The sequence below is a fragment of the Passer montanus genome, unplaced genomic scaffold (assembly GCF_014805655.1).
Source record: "Passer montanus isolate IOZ18808 unplaced genomic scaffold, ASM1480565v1 scaffold210, whole genome shotgun sequence".
Taxonomy (NCBI): Eukaryota; Metazoa; Chordata; class Aves; order Passeriformes; family Passeridae; genus Passer; species Passer montanus.
The window spans coordinates 335472-357382 of record NW_024366704.1 but is presented as its reverse complement, the minus strand read 5'-3'; the positions used below and the strand labels follow the sequence as shown (position 1 = coordinate 357382).

Sequence of the window (21911 nt, the reverse complement as noted above, 5' to 3'; positions counted from 1 at the left end):
CATTGGGGAAGGGAAATAAGGGAAAGAGAAGTGGCAAACATCAGAAGCAGTAACTGGCCATGCTTGGGCCAAGGATCTGTCTGCAGGAAAGATAAGCACTACCTGTTCCAATAGCCAGTAAATCCCGGAATTTTTTACGGAATTACCTGATTGCAGGATTTTCTTGACATTTCTGCTTTGAATCCATGTGAGCAATATGCCAAGGCAGGAAGTTCACTGCTTAATCATGTGATGAAAAAAACCCTTGACAACTGTCCTTTGAGAGCTGCTGATTGTCTCCTTTCTCCTCCACACTGCTCCCAGGTGTGTACATCTCAGCCCTATTTTCTTGCCTGGGAATATTTCCAGTTACCCCAAAATGATACAATCCCAAATAAGTCTCCTGGCAGTTGGTCACCCTGTCAAGCCTCAGGGGGTTACAGCAATATAGGTCATAAAAGCAAATATAAAAAAAAGTAATACAAAAGCCTGGGAAAACTTGTTAAACATCCTGTAGAGAAGGACATATTGCCATTTGTGCCTTGATTTTACAACAGCTAGGAGATTAAAGCAGTGACTGAATTTCCTTCTATGGTTGTTCCTGTGATGCTAGAGTTGGCTTTCCCAAACCTTGAACAGTTGTCCTTGGAGTAGGGAACAAATGCAGTTTTGCAGACACATCTCCAACTGGTCTGCTTTCCTAGATGGTGAGGATGGCCAGAAGGAGGTGACAGAAAGTACAGAAGGTTGTGCAGTGTGCAGCAAATAATCTGCCAACAGCAAAAGTAATGACATGACATATTCCTAAACTGATCCATTTGCACTCAGTGCCAAAGGGGACATTTTTAAGGTGGGCCAATTCTTGCATCTTTAGCCTTTTTGTGAGTGGATGGTAGTCTGTAGCATCCCACAGTTTGAGGGATACACTGCAACCACCAAGGGCTGTTTGGGGATGGTGTGTGTGCTCTGCATGAGTGCCTCTGGGAAGGATTAGGGAACAGCTAATGCCACTGACTGTATATCCTAAGATTCAGAGGGTTCAGGCAGTCCCTGAACAGCACCTTATCTCAGTTTTAGTAATTACAGCTGCTTCCACATGTCCATCTCCATTTTTGAGGGATACATGGCACTGAGTGAGGAGCACTGTGTGCCATGGACTCCACAGCTGTGAGGCAGTGTTTTCTCCCGTGCTGGGTGGCCACAAGTTTGACAGCCTCTTGCCTAGGCTGTAATGGGCTCTCTGTCAAAATGTTGTAGAGACTGAGTTTTTAATTACTGAAATCTTGTGAGAAATGTGAGGAAGGACTGTAAGGCTGGGGGCAGGATGGCAAAGCAGGGTGAAAAAAGGAATCCTTGGGTGTGTTTGGGGCAGAGCAGAAGACCTTTCCAGCAGACTCTTTGGCAAACAGCTATTTTTAACTCTCCCTTTGCAAAGCAAATATTAACTCTCAGCCATGTGCAGCCACTGGCTTTGTGTGCTCTGGAGAGGGGCGAGCTGTATCAGCTACAACAGAGGAACAGAGGCTGAGTTCTTGTAGCCCCTTGAGCTGATATCGGCCGATAATTGCCGCAGACCAAACAGGATCAAGTTAACGTGCTCCGGACCCCAGTGTTTGTGTCACCTGGTGCTATACCCTCTGTGGCATGCTTGGAATGGATTGTTTGCAAAAACCAAACAGCGAGCAGAGAAGTAAAGCTCTCTGATTGCCAGGAGCACGGGCAGGGTGTGTTCTGCAGGCTGGGATTGGAGCTGGAAGCAGGAAGCAGAGGAAGAACAGGACAAAGTGGTCCCTCAAAGGGCAAGCACTGCTCTGCCCCTGCACTGGCATCGCTGTTCTGCAGCTGACCCAGGTACACCTCGGTCCTTCCTTGCCTTGCTGTGGGCTGTAATCAACAGGAGGGAAAGGCAGGAGGAGGCATTGGTGATGGATTTATGCTGGCTGAGAGCCAGCTGGCTTTGCCCTGTCCTGCAGCTGCTCTTCTCCCTGCCCGGAGGCTCAGTCCATATGTCGCCCATGTGTAGCTAAGAGCTGATTTTGGTGCTGCCTCTCTGCTTGATCATCACAGCTTTTCCACATCTGTTTTCCATCCCTCTGTTTGTCAAACCTGCCCGGTGATCCTGGAGGGCTTGGGGCAGGAATTGTCCATGATGAGGTGTTTGTACCAAGCCTCTAAAAAGTGGGACCTTACACGGCTCGAGGCGTTACCCACAGCAAACATAGATTAGTTCCTCATCTAATACATACAAAGAGGGGTGGAGAAAATGTATTGTTAGTTTTGCCTCTTGTTACAGAAAAGATCCTGGACACTTCTTGAAGGCCTGAATCCAAGCTGCATCACAGGCCCATCTTTCTTTGTACATTAGTTGAAATAAGACTTGATTTTCCCTACCCCTTCCTCTTTTAAATGTAGAAATCTCTGTGGGAGCCTAACAGTTTTGTGCTTAAGAAGGTGGAAAATTATCTTAAGAGCTAAGCCTTCTTTCCTCCACTGGCTTAGGAATTTAGAGTCACCAAGAGGAATCAGATGCAAACTCACCCAGGCATGTCTCCTTATCTCTTGGAGCCCAAGCCAGCAATCTGTTTTCCATTCACTTCTTGCCACTTTTTGCTGAGGGGCTGGCTGCTGAGATTAACCTTGCTCCCAGGACAGGAAGCAATCACACAGGAAATGGAAAGGTGTGGAAGTGTTGGAGCCCGCAGGGCAGTCCTGGGAATGACCTTGAATCCTCACCACTTGTCAGTAAGTTGCATCCCTTCTGCACTGATCCCACTGGCATATCTGCAGCTGGATTGCAGCTTTGGTGCCCACAGTCACTGTACCATCTGTACCGTTTGCACTTTCATTCTGAGTTCATTAACGTGTTCAGGCTGAGTGTGGGAGAAAATGCCTTCTTTTGCCCGTGCTAAAGAACAGATTTACGTCAAAGTATTGGAAAGCTTTCAGAGCACTGCTAGCCCTTCAAAACTGTGGAGTTTAACTTGCTCTTCCACTGAATCAAGTTCAGCCTCTCAAGGTGAAGTCATTAAATATGAACCTTGTATGATCACCTGGCATAAATTAGTCTGCACACCACTATGCTTTGTACTTGGGAGCAGAAATGTTATTGTAGAACAATGCAGAACACTATGAGAAAAAATGCCTTCCTTGCTTAGCTGCAGCACAAAACAATAACTAATTTGGAAACTCTTTCCTTAGCTTGGAGTAAATGGCAGTAGCTGAATTCTCTCAAGATGCATGTATGCACCAGGGATGGGGAAATCCAACAGAGACATGGCTTTGACTTAACTATTTCTTGATTGAATTGTCTTAACTGCTCTGTCAGCTGATACAGCTGAGAGTTTGAGGACAATGGGGAGGAATTTCTGTCTGCTGCATGTCACTGCCCCCCAGTTGTGACATGGCATTAAGGCTCCATGAGGGGAGCAGCATATCCTCTGGAGACATTCAGCTGCTCTGCAACTTTGTTTTTAGGTCTGAGAACCATCTCAACTCCACAGGGGATTAAAAATCTCCAACACAAAGCCCACATCAATTCAGCAACTTAGTGAGTTTTCTGAGAAAGTCAAAATATGCGTGCCCTGCTCTGCACTGGGTGCAATGCACAAATGGTCTGGTGTGGCTCTGCTACCCCTCATAGTGGACAGGGAAATGAAACATCCCAGTACTCCCAGTTTGAAGTTCCAGTCTGGGTTGTGAAAAGTGACTTAAACCTTGGCTATTGAATTTGCAGTGAATACAGTCAGATTTTCTGGTTTCATCCTTTCCCTTGCATTGCACTGGTGCTGATGACCTTGTGAAGAGATGAACCCCAGATTCAACACAAACACATCTTACCACTGGAAAGAATGGAAATGGTTCCAGTAAAATACTTGAAAGCAAGAGGTCTAAAGCAGAGAACATTTTTCTGTAATGCTGATGGAATGCCTGGGAAAGTCAGGGACTCCTTGCATCAGAAAAAGCTCTCTCTCTCTCTGTTCCTTCATGGGGGAAAATTGCTTCCTCTTTCACCCTGTCAGTTCCTATAAAATCTTTTTCAGCAGCTCAGGAATTCTGAACAGCCACCTCCAGCAGTTCATATGTGATGCTTCTCTTCCCATCATTATAATACCTGACATGAAAAGGGCAGTAGTTTGTCACTGCAATTGCTGCTGCTGCTGTGCTGGCTTGCTGTTTTTTCCAGGTGTCCCCCAGGAACTGTCCTAACCTGTTCTGCACTCTCCTGTCCAACTGCATACAGTGTGCACACATCTTTGCTGGATTGCTCCTGTTTTTTTGTTGAGTAACTCAAGCAAGTAAGTTTGCAGATTCAGAATCACACATACCATTCATCATAGAAAGGACACAAAGATGGAGTAATCCATCTTAAGAGCTGCAGAGAATTTGTTTTTACAAAAGCTCCTAGAAGAAAGGGAAGAGAGGCATAAATAAAGAAAACTTCTTTAAAATAACCAAGAAAGGCTCTCAGTCAGCCAGTGTTCTCCAAACCTACAGTAACCATAGTGAGCCAAACAAAAGGCAGCAGTAGTAAGTCTTATGTATCCTTGGTGATCCGCTTAAGCAACTTCTTGCTTTTACAGTAAGCCAAAAAAAGGGGGAACACATGGGTTTGAAGTCTCCTGCAGGATCTATTGAGTGATAAGAAGCCTCCTCTAATGCAAGAAAATGGTCTGGAATGTTCATGCAAAGCAGGACCAGGGGTGGCCTTTGGGATTTTCAGCAAAGGGCAGTGGGCAAGGAAGGCTTTACTGCAGAAAAGACAACGGCAGGACTGGAGTTTGTGTCAGACCAAGGAGACTGTGGAGGCCTTTGGACGTGGGTGCATTTTAGGAGAGGCCAGCTTGGCAGGGAGCTCCTTGTCCTCTCCTTCCAAGAACCTGACAGAATTGGCTAGATGGGTTTGTGGTAAACAGGAGAAAGGAAGAGGTGTGTGGGACATGCTGGAATCACAGAAGTTTGATGGGGTTTCACAAGAAGTAGGAACCATCCTGTCTGGAACACCCTCTGGAAAGGGATACTTTGCTGTTGCATGTTTCTAATTGTCATGGACTCTCCCCAGGGCCAGGGCCTGGGAGCTAGGGATTTGCAGAGACATCTGGAATAAGAGCCAGGATCTGGATCATCACCACCCATAGAGCACTCCCACATTAATTAGACAGGACAGAGCAAGGCAGAGCAATTGCGTCCATTCCCAGGTGGGAAACTGAGGCATGGAAAACAAGAGTCTGTGCTATTGACATGTTTTGCTGTACAGATACTCCTGTTGATTTCAAGGAGAAAGGGTTGTTCTCCCCTCTTGGCACTGCCTGGGCTCTGGTCACAGCACCTGTAGTAAGACCAGCCATTGAATCCAGCCCCAAAGGTTCAAAGCCAGACTGATTTTCAGGTATTCCTCCACCCCATACTTGCCAGAGTCACCTCTCATAACTTGACTTGGCAGAGCAGTTGGCCTAATTCAGCCAAAAGGAAAAAACGTCAGTCCCTGGCTGGCTCCTGCTGGCTCCTCCTGCTCCTGATGGATGAGAGACAATCATTACACCCACAAGGTTTGCTGGCTGCATTTCACCTTGTTTTTCTCAGCTTAAATAAACCATAAGAGGTCTTGCTGGCTATTGATTAGCTCCTAGCACTAGATCCTTCAGCTTATGACCATCGCATTTTTGCCACAAGTGATTACTGAAGGTGATTTTGGCAATGCTGTGGCTACTCCACTGGCACAAAGAAAACACCAGACTGCAATGCTGGCTGTGCCCTGGCTGAGTGACAGCACTGAGATCCACTGGGGATGTAGGGAGCAGTGCAAAACTCGCCTTCCCATTTCCACTCGCTCTGGATCTGGTGCACAGGGTGAGTGAGGCTGGCAGAGCAGGGAGCCACAGGCAGAAGTGGTCCCCACCCGGTGTTATTTGGCTGCTGTGGCCTGCATGGTGTGCACACATCTGCCATCAGCTCCGTGCCTCCAGCACATCCCATCCTGGGCTCTGTGCACTCTCGTGCAGTGAAGCAGGTGTTCATTTAACCAGGTTACCTGCATGTTGAGGTTTGTTTGCTTTGTTGATAATTGTTACACTGTGATAGAGCTTTGTGTTTATAGTGCAGCTTGTTTTGTTTGAATCACTCAATCCTTCCCATGAAATATCACCACTCCTTAAACACAAATATTTTCAGAGGCATGCAAAGATGAAGAATGGACATGGAGCATCTGAGCTTTGCTTTGGGAGACAAGGCCTTGTTTCTGGACTTTTGATGGAACCTCATGAGTCTTTTTTACCTTTTTTGTTTCTCTGAGCAGTAGTACTAAGTCACAGGCCTGTTGTGAATGTTTTCTTCCAGGAACCTTCAGGAATTTTTATTCAGGTAACCCCAGCTGGGTAGATGAGAGATGAGAATGCTAACAGGTTAGTAATAGATGAGAGAACTGTGCCAACAATGAAATGGAAGTCCACATCTCCATTTATATTCTCTCTAAGTCTGTAAGTAACACAGGTTTGATGCTGCCATCAAAAGCTTCCAAAGGCAGAATGTGGGTCTGGTTTTAGGTCTTGGACAGTTTAAGTAGACAGGAGCAAAGCAATTCACTTTCAGCCTCTGGAGTAACTTGCAGATGTCTCTACTTGTGCTAACAAAGTTCCTTCAAGGCATCCTTTACTCTGGTACTGTGGCTGGCTGCTTGGCCTTGCAGGCTGCAGTTTAAGAGCTTTGCCCTTGGTGTAGGTATAACCTGGAATGCATCAGGATTTGAAGAAAGATTTCTTTCAGAGCAGTTAATAACGTTATCAGCATTATCAGAAGTATTGCAGGGTTTAGTCTTCCCTGAAAGTGTTTGATTTCACATTCTTTATAAAGGTGAATATGGAAGAATCCAAATGTCCACTTTCACTGCAAAAGGAGAAAAGGGAAGGTCTAGCCCATGTAGTTGCAAAGAGAACCTTAAAACAGTGTTCCTGTGAAATGAAAACCTCAACTATATAATTACAATTGGAATTGTTAGATGATAAAGCACAGATCACGATTCTGTTGGTTTTTTTAAGGTTAGGGTTCATCCAGGCACAAATTGATACAAATGCTTCTGATGAGCATCGCAGCCTTTGAAGTAGCTGGTATTTGTTACAAAACATATTTTTCCAAGCAGGACTTTTCTCCAGAATATGTGCTGTAATATAAAGCACAAACAAACATTAAATCCTTTCTGTTCACTATATCACAAGTTAATCTAACCCCTAGTACCACACTTTTGTATTTCATTGAAATCATACCCACCTGTTCTGCTTTACAGCAGCAATAAACTGCAGCAATACTGCATTTTTCGTTTGTTATTTATTTATACTGGCAGCAAGGGCTAATGTTTCATCTCTCACCCTTCCTGGTAATTGTGATACAAGGCTCTTTATGGGAAGGCTCATTCCTGTGGTTTTATCCATTCTTCAGAAGAAAAGAAAAAAACTCATTCATCAGTGGAATGACTTCCTGGTAAAATGAATTACAATGATTTTTACCTCCCTTTGTAGGGGGTTTGGAGACTTTATTGGCTGATGTTTGGGAAAGTCAGATTTTACATTTTAGATGGTACCTGAGCTGGAATTCCTTGGTTAGGAGGAACAGACCAGCTTTGCCTGTGAGAAATCACCATTCAACACCAAAACTAATGCCCTGGTAAAAACCTGGGCAGTGTGTCTGCATGTGCTGAGTTACATGTCTGGGGCATGGCTTAATTACACCCTGCTTGGCCTGACTTGAAATAAAAGCAACTTCCAGAAGTATGCGTGCAATTCCAGTGCTCTGAAAATCACACCCCTGCACAGAGCTGCCCTTCCTGCCTGGATCTGAGGCAGAACCAATCCAGCCACATCTCTTTGTCGCAGCGGGATGTCTGAGGAGGTGAATGCCTGAAAGAAGTGCTGATACTCCTGCTGTGCCAGGAGATGTTCCACAGGAGTATGGGTCCCGTGGCATCTGCTAACACAGGTCACAGCCTCTGTTGATCAGGGACTGCTGGGTGCTTTGAATAGCAGATGTTGTGGCAGAAAGTTTCACAGTCAAAGTAATTATCAGTTGCACTTGGAGCTGGTGGCAATCCCGAATCTCCTGGAATTTAGGATTTGCTGTGCCTAACCTGGCCCTCTGCTATGCTAGTGTATGCCTTTGCAGAGAGAGTGCATTAGTGCACAAGACTGCAATTCCAAGATCCTGGGCCAGATTTTCTTCTCCTCTGCCTTGTGTATTTCTGCTGGCACATGGATGGGGAGTCACTACGCTGTTTACATGATGGGCTGCACAAAGCAGAATGAAGAGCCCTAGGACTCTGCTTCTAGCCTTGCCACTCCATAGCCTGGAGCAGACTGCTTACTTTCTCATAAAATTCAAATAATCATCTACTTTCTTTAAATCCCTAGCTGAAAAACCCTACAGAGATGCTGCACTTTATTAACTACCTACACCTGAGTGCTACTGCTTTGCTGCTGGCCAGTAAGAAAGATGCTGTTGTTCATCAGGCATTTGGATCCAAAAGGGGAGCTTGAACAAAGAAAAAATCACATCCAAGCTCTTCTAATCCTGGCTTTGCCCTTGGGCTGGTGCCTGGGTGCTCTTATCAAGAGGTGTTCCATGGCTGTTTTGCTGGATTTCACTGCTTCCAAATACCAAAGACTTTTCAGGCTTATTCCAAATGGTGCTTCTTGGCAGAGCTCGTCTGGCTGCTGATTCCAAGCTGCCTTCTATATGAAATGTAGGGATGGCAAGCACAGACCTTTGAGTGAGCTGGCTGGCAAAGGGATCTTTAAGTCCAAGAGCAGAGTTTGGGGCTGGTAGATCAATTCTTTGAACAGAAACACTCAGCTCTGCAGGTGAAAGCCAAACCACGTCAGGCACGTCTCACTTTCTCCCTTCTCTCCTGTGCAGATCGAAGAGGGAGGGAAGGCAGATTCCCTGCCTTCCAAACTGCAGGCTGGTGATGAAGTGGTAAACATCAACGAGGTGGAGCTGAGCAGCTCCAGGAGAGAGGCCATCTCCCTGGTGAAAGGCTCCTACAAGAAGCTGAAGCTTGTCGTCCGCAGGTAGGCAAGAGCCACAATCATTCCGTGCCTTCCTCCTGCCCCTCAGGCCACCCAGCCATGCCCCTCACTTCTCTGGAGCCTGTGGCTTGGCTGACCACAAGCCTTGTTTTGAGCACACAGGCATGAGCCCAAGGGCAAATGCTTGTTCTTTTTAGCCAATATTTCTAGAACTCCTTTGTCACTGATATGTCCAAGCATGTGAAACTCCCATTTCTCTTGCACTGCTCCCCTGCCACATGACACTCCAGGATCCCTGTTCAGTGATGTACAGGCAGTCCCATCTTCCTCCCATGTGCCTGGGGCTCCCTGCCAAGGGGTGACAGTTCTGTACATAGCTCTTGCCTCATTTGCTGCATGTTGTCACTGTTGCTGTGGCAGCAGGAAGATTTCCACTGGTCCCATCAAGATTTGGGGCTGTTTGGTGTTCTGCAGGTGAGTGATAGAGGATTTTGCATCAAAAATGTTTTGGTCTGGAATTTGTGTTGTTTGGTTTTTTTAGACCTTAACAGAAATGGTACCTCTGTGTCTTTTGCTGTGGCCTTTCTGTGCCAGTTAAGTGATAGCTGGTATCACTTTATGGAGTGCTCTGTCCTCAAGCTCCATACTTAGGCAAAAAGGAATCTGAGTAAAGATCAGCACAGTTGGGGAGCTGTCATTACTCAAACAAAAGGTGTCATTTTGGGCCACTAAATTGGAACAACTGAGTAACATCTGAGTGGTGATGCCTGAGCTGGGCAGGTATGACCAGCTCAGACACCTCCTGCTCCCTGGGCTGTACTTTCTGCTTTTGCTGACTCTATTTTGTTGTTTAGCTAAAACATCTTTAGGTAACCTTACAGCGAATTCTGAATATTCGTATACAGAACTGTTACCTGGTTTGTGGACCCACTGGGAGAGGATTTGCAGAAGGAGTTTGTTGCAATTTGGTGTTTTCCAAAAATACCTTTTGGATTTGGTTTTTACTTTAAGACATGTAGATTGTAATCCAGCTGTACTGACTGAACAAAATGTTTAATTCAAGCTACCTTAGCAAAACAGTGGAAAAAGAACCTGTTTGTTTTGCAATGCAATAGTTTCTCTGCATTTTTTTATATTCCAAACACCTTTCCACCATTTTTTCCCTCTTTAGAGTATGCAAGGAGTTCTGATGTTTTTCTGGTTAGAATTACTATAGTGAACTCGAAAAAAATTTGATTGTGAGTCTTTCATGGCTTCATTCATCACCAATAGAAGGATCAAGCGCATTAACTTTTAAAGGTATTGCATTCACATACCATTCCCTTGCCAAGGTACTTTGAATCCTTTGTGCACATTTAAAGCTCAGTGACAATCCATAAATTTAGAACTGGAAAATTGCAATTAAGAGCTAGGAGCCCAGCCTTCAGGTAATTTGACCCAGTCCAGGTGACCCTGCAGTGCTGGGCATGAAGGCAGAAAGAATCAGGAAATGTGAGGTCCTGGCTGCTCTGTGGGCAGTGGGTCACAAATTTCTCAAAATTCACTCCCTCACCAGAAGTGGCCAGACTCAGCACACTGGCCAGGATAGAGGAAGAAATTTTGTGTCCAGTTCTAGAAGGTAAGAAGAGATAAAATAAGGATTCCAGAGAATAATGGTGAGAAAAGAGGAACGGGGTGCAGATTACCTTGACCCCAGACAGAATGAGTTTAGCCATTAAGCCAGGTAAAGGCAGCTCTAACCTTGCTTCCCACCTGAGGTCGGGTTTGGTTGGTTGGAGATTTGCAGTACTGCATCATCTAAAAATAAAGTATTTTTGAAATGCTTGTGGTGCTCATTTTTGTAAATCTGCCATCATGATTGAATTGAAAGGGATTAGGGTTGCTTGCTGCAGGTACCAGCAGTTTGAAAACTTCCTGACCTGTTTGCAACCTGAATTTTTCAGTGCTCTCAGTATTCACAGAAACTCTTCCTTATGGGGTGACACAAACTCCCACAGACTTGGACTTTACTCCTTACAAGTCATATACAAACAACAGCAAAATCTGCTTGGTGTATGTGGTTCTGGCTCTCTGCAGAGCATATTCCAGGTCAGCATGTTTTTGGAGGTTTAGCTGTTTGTTTTTCAAATGAAAACCTCATGAGTTCTCTGTAACGGTGTGGTGGTGACACCAGCCATCACACCAGACAGAAAGCACACATTTTTTAAATCAGATGTATTGTGCCATAGCCCACACAACATATTCAGCTTGCTATTTAATCTTGGTTTTTATTTCAGGACAAAGGTAAGCTTTTAGTTCTTAAAGGGTGACCTCTCTGTGTGTTACTGAGCAAAAGTAGATGTTACAACACAGCTCTGCAGACTGGCTGATGAAACGATGTGGTACTTCCCTTGGAATGTCACAACTGATGTGTCATCATCAGTCTTCATCAAGTTTGATTGATCAGTGTAATGGAGGGACAAGGTGGGAATAGTTTCAAAGAAGGGAATGTGAGGGCAAAACCAGGGAAAATTCAGGGCAAGAGAAAAGGCTAAAATAAATAGTGATAAGAAAATTATCTATCTCACATGACCAGCACCAGACATGAGGACCACAGTCTGCCACATTCTCACTCCTGTGCAAATGTCCTGCTGTCCCCAGGGAGGAATTTGCAGGAGGAGAGACCTGGACCTGTGAATTGATACACTTTCTGCTTCCTTGCTCACAAACTTATAGTAGGGCAGAGGCAGAGAATGCGCTAATGAGCCCCAGTGTTAAGTAAATCCTGTGCCTATTCCCTAAGAGGATCTTTATTTGGGAGATAAATGTTGAACAGTTTTCATGGAGGCTCTCTAGCTGCATTTTGTTTGTCTCAGCTCAGAAGCCCTTAGTGACATATTTCAAATGTTCCCTTTTCTCTGCTTCTTTAGCACATCTACTCACACCTCCTTGTTTCAAAGGCTGTTCCCAAAGCCAGGTCCTGCCTCTCTGCCCTGTCCTCACTGGTTTTGCCCATTCATTTCCAGGACAATGGACTCAGATATGTGTGTTTGCTCACTCCTGTGCACCTCAGGCCTGCAGCTGGTGTGCTCTGAGGGACCTTGCTGACACTCACACTCCATCCCAGCTGGAGCAGGAGCTGCTCTGCAGCCCAGAGAGTGACTCAGTGTGCCTGAATCACTGCTGGCGACAAATGTCTCCAACCATGGGCATGAGAACAACCAGTTTCATCAGGCCTGAGGAATTCACAGGCTGATGCTGGGGAGGTCCCTTTGCTCAGGGTTTGCCCATTTGGAGCAGTTGGTGTGAATCACAACGGGAAACTGGAGAGACCAGTTTGTTGAATTTTGAAGCGGAGAGGCTGGCCTACTATCCTCAGCAAACTGCCTTACAGAGGTCTTGATACTCCGTTGATCTTTAACCAGGTGAAGGAAAAACTGTTTGAAAACTACAGCTACAAAAGAATAAGACTTAGCTGGTTTGTTGTGAAATACATAATTTTTTCCAAACATTTTTTTCCTGTTGCTTCCTCTCCAACTGCAGTATCTAAGCAGAGTTGGATGCAATTACAAAAAGACCCTTTTCAGTGGTATCAGTCTGATCTAATTGTATTGTGCATGCCTTCATCAGCTGAAGATAAGGCTCAAACCATGGGCAGAGCCTTGTGTGCTTTACAGCCCCTACAGTGGCCTGGAGCACTTGCCAAAAACAGGCTTTTGCACAGGTCAGTGGGCAGGAATGGCTGCGGGAGCATCACACTGTTTACATGGCCGGACATGCAGCGTGTCCCTAACTGCAGCACTTAGGGCAGCCAGGCGTGGTGGCACACGGAGCTGTGCCACCAAGGGGACCCAGGGCCGCAGGGGACAAGTCCCACACACCCTTTCCAGCACAAACACCGCTCTGGCCAAGCCTCCCACAGGCCACTCCCCAGCACTGCGAGTTCTGGGCGGGCAGAGGGCACAGCATGTGGCAGGCGTTCTTCTTGACGGGACACTGCATTGTGGAGGGATCCAGCCACAGGCTGGGTTAATTAATACAAAGCTCTACTAATATTTGCTGGTGGAACAGCAATGAAAAATGTTCTGCAGAGATTTAACAGAGTTTCAGGCCCTTGCTCTGCTCATGCCAATGTGCAAGGGCCCTGCAGATCTCTTCCAGGGTGTTCAGATTGGGATGTGATGGTGACACTTGGGTTTGCAGAGCCAGTGAGACTGGACAAAGCAGGAATCTCAAACCTGCTGTGATTTACAGCAAAACTGCTTGCTCCAGGATGCACATGTGTGCTCTTAGCATATATCCAGTCATTCTGACACCAGCGACTGCAAGAAGCCTGTTCAAGTACTATTTATATGGTATACACAATATTGTAGTGAAGATCAGTATTCAAGGTGGTTGATTTTCTGTTTTCAGTGGTAGTAGTTTGTGTCTGCCTCAGGCTTAGCAGTGCCTGCAATTGTTTTCCTTCTCAAAGAACCTCAGACTAAAAGTACAAGTCAGATAAAGGAGGAGTGGGGATAGAAAACATCCTCCTTTTCCTGTTGTGCTAAAAAACTAAAAAAAGGAAGGATTAAGCTTATCCTTGGCTATGACCATAATCTGCATGTTTGTTTTCACGCTTCCCTACAGATTCCCTGCATCACTTGGGTTATTTGGGTAATTCTCTTGGTACATCCCTGGCCCTGGGCCCCCTTGCCTAAATGATGAGACCTGGGGGAGCTGCTGGGAGCGAGAAGGTGCTGGGCTGCGTGGGCCTCCCGGGGCTAGGGCTGTGTTTTCAGACAGATCTGCTTCTAATCAACTCCTTTAAACACCTCAATGGCAAGATCAGGAATTAAACGCAGACATCCTGAATACTTGCACTTACACCATAGCTACAGAGCTGTTCTTGGTTTGGCAGCAAATTACTATAACTAAGGCTTTAGGAAAAACTACAGGAGAAAAGTCTCCCAGTCCACCTGATAAATGACCCTATGGAGGTGTGGAAGGGCAGGAGGAAGATGTCAGCTGTGCTGACATCTGCAACTCAGAGCTGATTCAAGCCCATGGAAATCAGTGGAAAGATTCCCACAGACTCCAAAAGGCTTTGGCTTAGACCCTCACTGAGCAGTGATTTCCTTCATTGACCAGGAGAAAATGGGCTATTCCTGGAGAGAGGGGAAGCTGCTGGCATTTTTACAAAAAGACAAATGCCAACACAATTCTTCAAAGAAGTCTGTCCACTAATCCTTTCCTCTTATGACACTAATGTAATTTTGTGCCGTATTTGACAGCGTGCCAAAAAATTGCATCGAATAAATCCAAGTTTTGTGAATGAAATGAATTAGAATTAGCGCTGGCCCACACCCTGGCCCGCAGCAGCGCAGGAGTGCCTTCCCAAAGAGCTGCTCTGCGGTGTGGCTGGGGTTTCTTCAGTGCTGATGGCCGGGGGAATGGCAGAAAGGAAGGCTTCATGCACATGGAATGTTTAAGACTGACAGCTTAGAGGCCAAATCTGGCATTCGAGGGCTGGCAGGGTGGTCTGTGTCTAGTGCTGGTGTCTGTTTGTTGTGAACTCCTCCTCGGCTTTCCAGCATGCTCCTGCTCATGTCTCCTTGTGCTCAGCTCTTTCCAAGTGCATCCTTTTATCACTAAAAAACGAGCCTTTGGTTGGGGTCTGCCGCTCCTCATGTAATGCCAATGGGTGTGACCAGCCAAAGCCCACCAGGGGCCTCACCCACTGTTGGGATGGCATTTTCAAGGCCTGTACACCCTGTGCCCAGGTAAGGAAAGGCATTAAAATTTCCTTGTGTCTTGGATCAAACTGGTCAGTCTTTAGTATCTCAAGCATCAGTATTTTCATAGAGGAGCTTCCAATGCATTCATCAAAATGTTTGCAGTTCCTGTCTCATTAGAAAGGGACAGGCAGCTGGGAAGTGAACAGAATTTAATTTTTAAATCACTGGCAAATCCTTACTGTCTAGGACTTATTAGCTACTAATTACTACTTATTACTAATTAGCTACAGCTCAGGAATGATAGGGTTTTAGTAAATGTAAGGGAGATCTAGATACAATTTTTGAATAAAAGCTTTTAGGTCACTGATAGGAACAGTGGGCAAATGCCTTGGAAAGAAATAAATGCCAGTCACCAAGATGTGCTATGGTCTCTGAGATGTTACAGTCTGACCCCTCAGCTGAAGCTGCATTAGGAACCCAGGAATTTCCAGCCCCTGCTATTCCAATTAGCTGCTCCTCTCACCCTGTGCCTGTGGATTAGTTTGCCTTCTTCAGGCAATAATCAGCCTGGGGCTGGATTTGTCAGCAAGTGACTCTGGAAAAGCTGGGAGATCTCTGCCAGTGCCCTACAAAGTACTTTTTACAGCGTGAATCTTCTTTATTTGGAATTTCCCAAGGATTTGGTTGGAGCTGGATCAGATCACAATAGCATGAAAACTCAGACAAACAAGCATGTGTTCTCCCAGCACTCCGTGCATCCTTCACTGTCTGGGATGGTGTGGGGATGACCTTTAGTCCACAGGGCAAATACTTGGACTAGACAGGGCTTCTGGTTACCTGTCCAGGTGCAGAGGGGTGCAGGGTGACACCTTCACTGGGCAGCTGCAGGGAAAGCTGAGAATAGCTGCATTTCATCACCCCTGTGCTGTAAAGGAGTTGCAGTTGCATGGAAGCTGACTATAAATATAGATTTATAAGGGGTTTCTTGGTTGGGTGACATTGATACGGACAGATGTACATGTGTACACAGCCACAGCCAGGTTAAATATTTAGTTGCTCAGCTGCTAATATGAAATCATTTCACAAAATCTTTTCCTTGCTTTTCCTGCTTGGTCCAAGGTTTCCTCTGAAAGGGAGGTGGGGTCAGGAGAGGTTAATGAACACTGATGTAATCCTACTGATATAAATTGTGTTTGCCTGGATTTACTTCAGCAAAACAGATGTTAGGGTGTAGTGATTACTGTAACTCCTTTACGTCTTTTATGAATGGGCTTGTACAGGTCATCCAAATCCCTTGGTATTGTTTCTCCCTTAGGGCTGGATCCATGGAATATCTCAGACAAAAGAACAATGAAGAGCAGACACTGCACAGACAGTATCAAATGGTCTTTTATATGCACAACTCTTCCTGTGTGTAGCGCAGAGCAGCCTAACTCACCTAAACACAGATGGACAAAGAATATAGAATGTTTTTTTTTTCCTAATCCCCCTTTCTTCAGCTTCCTGCCTGACTTGGGCATTAAAGGGAGGCAGGGCTGATCTTCAGTATGTGTATGTAAAACTTTTTAGGTAGGTTATACCTGCATAATAAACCATAACTTCTTTTTTTTTTTTTTCCTATTGAGAATGCACAAGGAAATGAAAATCAGAAATAGTCGTTAAAAAATACATGTTTCAGGAGCTGAAAAGAGACTGTTAGCTCAGAGTTACCACTTAGGCTTTTGTGTTTACCAAGTTTTTAAAAATTATTACTATTGTCAAGTGAAATGTCAGGGGGTGAGTGGAAGCATTCAAGAAGGTAACCGCGTGGAAGAGGATGATGTATTCCCTTTACTTGAAGTCAAGGGACACTGGAGTAGAGAAAATGTGGTGAAAAGTATGGGTGAGATAGTGAATATTTTGAATTTTCAGCCAGTTGGAAAGGAGAACTATTTAGGGCTAAATGGAAATTCAATTGTGTGTTCTGTTTGGCCTGAAATGAACCGTTTTGCTCCTGGTAGGAAAAGCATGTCAATTTAATATATTCAATGTATATTTAATGTCTGTTTTCAGCTTTCTCTTGGATGTTAAGGCAGCCTGGCTGGGTATAGAGCACTTGAACCTCCCTGTGCCGGTACTTCCTCTGTAGCAGGATGGGTCCAGTGGGTTGAGGGCCATGTGCTTTTCTGGGATTATTTCCATGGACTTCATCCGGTACCCACAGCCTTCTCCTGTGGCATTTTTTTCAGCCCTGCAGTCGATTGCTGAGCCCCAGCTTAGGGGCCAGTGAGCAACAGGGACCAACATCCTTGCTGCACCTCTTCTCCACGGTTTTTATCCCCCACCCTTATCCCAATTTTTCAATTGCAATGTGAAGAGTGAACTTTGAGAGAAACAACAGATCGTTCCTGGCTGGCTGTAAAGGCTTTTTTCTTGGATATAGTTAATTTTCTCCTCTCTCCCCGCAAAGCCCAGTGTTAATTACAAGAGGGGCCAAGCCCAAACCTGCGGGGAGCCGGGGCAGCGCTGACTGGCACTTTCACTCAGCACATTCCCCCTTTCCTCACGGTCTCTGCTCCTGTCTGTCAGGCCTGCTGACGACTGCCGGGTAGGAGGGCAGTAATCCGAGCTGCCTGTGCCGAGCGAGCCTCCTGCGTTCTCCTGCGGGATCGGTGCGGCGGTGCCTGCGCGCACAGCACCTGTGTCGGCAGCTCGCTGTGGCCGTGCCCGCCGCCCTTCCCGCTGCCGGCCCCGCGCTCCCCGCGGCGGGATGGCGATCCCTCAGCCTCCGGGGGCTCCCAAGGTAAGCGGCACAGCCCGCCGGGCGCGGCCTCGGCAGGGGACAACGCGGGCCGGGACTCTTAGGGACCCGCTCCGGCCTAAACCGCACGGGCATCGTACAGCTCAGGGTCTGTCACTGGGAGGCTGCCGGGCGATTTAAGCAAAGCTCTCAGGCTTCAGGCTAGAAAAGTGCCAGGAGCTCACAGGAGAGTCTCCAGAGCTGTGCAGCATCCCCACCCTCGGTGTCCAAGGGTAATATCGATGCCATGCACTTGGGACGCTGAGTCTTCGCGAGCAGGGGTTCTGACTCACGTCCACACCGTGGTTGGTGGAGTGCAGTTTGCAGTTTTGTAGTCTGGAAGAATCCATGCTCAAGTTCGTGGCACTCTTCTTGGCCTTCAGCTTTTATAAGTTGAGAGTTGTTTAAAGTGGGTGGCAAACCAGGCACACACTTTACGTCACTGGTGGACAGAGATGGACCAGCCCCACAATCTGGGATGTGATCTTGTTCAATCAATATGGCAACAGTGCAGGGAGCAGGGAGAGAATGGGGAAGCGGCTGGTTCACGAGAGATGGCAATTAGTACAGCTCCAGTGCTGGCAATCACTGTAGCTCCAGCTGGGCCTGCACAAATTTGCATTCTTTGGAGACCTGTCGTATATTGTACACACACCTATCCACCCTTCTAGATTGGTCATGAATCATAAAATAAGCTCATTGAACTTGGATTTGATTTTGATTATTTTCTGACACATGAACTCCTTTAGTAAACCCATTAACTAATCTTTAAACTCATTAGCTGCTTCATTGCTATTAGGATATTTTTAGTTTGAAGTTTGTGTGGGGTTGTTTTATCTTTGAGAATGGGCCAAAGCTTTAGCTGTGCACTTCAAGGGAAATTGTAACTGGTTTTTCATGTAAACTGTGGTGATCCAGTGTGCTTAGGGAAAGTTGGCAGTGCAGGTTGTAGTGGTGCTTGTGGAATACTGGGGCAAAACTAGTGGGCATGGGAATATCCCTAAAGATTCCTGAGGCAGTCGAGCTGACAAGGATCCAGAGCATTGAAGGAAGAGCTTGCTTTACAGCACAGATCCCACCTGTGCCTGGCCTGATGCCTACAGAGGTGAGCATGTTCCCAGGTTGCAGCAATGAGAAGAACCTCCCATGTGAAATTTGAAAAGATGCCTGAATTAAAGAGATTTGGTGGTCACCCCCTTCAAGCAAATTGAAAAAAATTCATCTCAGGCTGATGTTACTGTTTTCTCTGGTGTGCTATATTGTGTTAAAGTCTTTTGGATGCCTTCAAAGGGCTAAAGGCAATACCTCATAGAAACCCAAGTGGCTGAAGAATTACCAGATATTAGCATTTACCTCAGTTGCCAAAGCTTGGACGTTTCTTTCTGCCTTTCATAAATTACAGCCTGCAGGGACCATTTAGTAATAAATCGTAGCAACTTGGCTTTTAGAGGGCAACCCATGTACAGAGGCACTTCAGGTCTGTGCCAGCATCTCCTTTGTTCAATAAAAGTAACAGCAGGAATTTGATTAAAGACTGATAGAAAAGACAGGGAGGGAGAAACATAGCAAAGATTAAAGAAAGAAAGAGCCACCTGGAAACTTCATTCCTCCTTTATTTCTAACTTAAGCTCGTAAATACCAAATCTAAACCATTGTGTGTGTGAGAGGGAGGGAAAATTTCCTGCATGCCTGCACAGAACAGACTGCACATGCAGCCACCCGAACGACTTTTAGCAGAAGTCAGATTGTTTCCTCCAACTTAAGGCTTGCTCCATGTGCTCCATGTCTGCATTGGAAAGAAAATAAACTAGAAAATAACATTATGCCCCGGTGCTCTGGGAGGACGGCATTTAGGAGGGTCAGGCGAGTCCCATCCCTGGAGGAGAGTGGCGCTGGCTTTGGGCTGAGCCTGCCTGGGAGCAGGGAGCACATTTCCCAGGCTGCCTCGGAGCAGCCCTGCAGCTCGGCACAATGCGATGGCCAGCTGCACACGGCCAGCCCACAGCATCTGCCCCTTTGTCTCCATCATCCTTGCTGGAACACCCCCCAGGAAAAGGAAAGCCCGGGGACTCCAGCAGCCAAATGCAAATTAGCCCCGAAGAGCCCCGTTCTGTGTGATCAGCAAGCGACAGGCAAATCGCATTCAAATTCCTCACTGCAGAGCCAGCCCGGCTGTTGTTTGGGTGTAGGAGACCAGAACGCTGCCATTAAGTGTCCAACGGGAGCGAGGGTGCATTTTCCTTAGCCTGGCTGTGCCCTGGGAGCTGGAAGAGCTTTGCTGGGAGTCAGAGGCGCGCTTTGGTTCCCAGGCGGGATTTGCAGAGCACACAAGAGGAAGTCTGGGACCATGAACTCCCCGGGAATGGGGAGTTCAGCCCTCAGCAAGGTTTTGCATACTTTGGGGGCTCCTGCAGGTAATCTTGCCCTACTCCAGCCTAGATGGAGCAGCAGGGCAGAGAATCCTGTACTTGAAGTCTTTGGCTGCTGCATTTGGTGTCCCTTGTCTATACACTTGGACATCTCTGCTTCTTAAATCATACTTTTGCCCACCTGCCGCTTCTCTTAGTCCATCTTTACATTGGTTTCTCTCTGCTCACTTTCTCTCATGCTTCTCAGCTGTTTGTAACACCCGTTGGACCGTGAATCCTTTTTGGCCGTGGCCCTGGCTCTGAACTGTGTTCCCCTCAAGTGGTTAGGATGTGATGATGTGTTTGCAGCAAAGAGGATATATCTGCCTCGGTCCAGCCTTCCCCACCTCAAACCCTTATCCTGAAGGCTGCTGCCTCCTCCATCCAGGGAGCAGGAAGATGCCCAGCCCTGCATCGGGGTCTGGATCAGGCTTCGGTGCCCAGTCAGACCACTACAAAGACGCAGGAACAGACAATGCCAGGACCGAGCCTCTGGTCAGCAAACCACATTCTCCTAGTCAGTGAAACTCTCAGTACCGAAATGCCGTATCCCGACAGGATTTGTCCTCCCGCTGCTTCTCGCATCCCGGCCCCGCGGCTCGGCGCGGTGTGGCGGGGACCGGCCGCCGGAATGCGGGGAATGCGAATGGCATGCTTGAGTGGACAGCTTCAGAGCCGGGCTCGGGGATGGCTCTCCTGCCATCTGTTGTGAACCCCGCGGGCCCATAGCAACAGCGGCTCAGGAATGGGGCTGCTGGGTTTTTTCTGGTAAAGAAATTCTTCCCGAGCCTCTTCACCGCTCCTGCATGCGCGCACTCACGAATAAGCGGGAACGGGGCTGGGATTCCTGCTCCAGAGGGATGCCTGCTGAAGGAGAAAGCACCTTGTAGAACTCAGCTTGTGTTTGGTTTGGGGAGGTGTTTCCCTTTCTGCACTGGGACATGAGCCCATGTGTGTGATTTATTGTTAATTGCCAAAATCTTGTTCCATTCAAATCAAGTGTGAACTTGTGTTTGCCATGAGGTCAGTAAAATCTCCAGTGGATGTACAACCACTCGACTGTCCTCAATGAAACGGAGATCACTTCTGCCTTGTTATTACAAATACCAAGGTTATAACTGATGTAAATAATCCCAGTGGACTGATTTGTTGTGCCCATTGTTTTCTTATGACCCCGGAGCTTTTCTGTCCTGGCTGAGGGGTTTTGCTGCATCATGAAGTGGTGGGACTGGATTCTCTGAGGTTACAGGTAGCGCAGCATCACTGGTGGTACTGAGACATGCCAACTTGTGCTCCAGGGAAGATTTTGCCACATAAGAACTCTGTCTCCTGTTCACCAGTGTGAAGTGGCATGCCATGGGGAAGGCTTAGCGCTGAAAGAGCCTTTATTCTGTCAGCAGGGGCAGGAACAGACTGTCTGTCAGTCTGTCTGAATGGTTTTACTCCTTCCTTTCCTCTGGAAATTCCCTTCTGAAATGCAGGTTTATTTTCTCCCCGTACCTTAACCTTTTTTTTCCTGCTGTCAAGCGGCTGAGACCTCATTCCTGCACATTGCTCAACCTCTCCCTGTGACTCAGCAAAGTGGATTGTTTTAAAGTGTTTTTAATACCTTTAAGATGAGGACTTGTAAGTTGCAAATTTACATGAATGTTTCAAGAGGTTTGATGTGAGACATTCAGAAGTTAGTTGTGTTTAACTCTCCCAAACAGTGCATTGGTTTTTAAGTATTCTTTTAGTATTCTATTTCTATGCCTAACAGCGTGCAACAAATACCAAAATTTGCAGAGAAGCCCTCATGGCCAAGAGGGAATCATGGAACTGGAAGTTTCGTGGCCTTTGAAAGATGTCATGAAGAGGAGAGGGGAGGAAACCAAGGAGTTTTCCCCCCAGTGCTCACAGAGCTGTGTTTGAAGCTGGGCACACAGCTACAGTGGCTTGATCACAGGGAGCAGGGTATAATTTCAGTGAAAGCTGATATGTGCAGGGAGGAGGGATAAAACTCTCCCTATTACAGGTATTTATTATCACTTGACAGCTG

The 21911-nt window shown here is 46.6% G+C and overlaps 1 protein-coding gene across 4 annotated transcripts in view; it reads left to right on the top strand.

The window, feature by feature from the left end:
- SHROOM3 (shroom family member 3) overlaps nt 1–21911 on the top strand; it is a 110834-nt gene that overhangs the window by 23521 nt on the left and 65402 nt on the right. For 2 of the 4 annotated variants that reach the window (XM_039709469.1, XM_039709468.1), the window contains exon 2: nt 8878–9032. In XM_039709469.1, the coding sequence (XP_039565403.1) occupies nt 8878–9032 (155 nt within the window). Of the gene's footprint in view, nt 1–8877; nt 9033–17291; nt 17469–21911 lie in introns of those variants that run through there. The other 2 variants (XM_039709470.1, XM_039709473.1) reach the window with 1 other exon arrangement.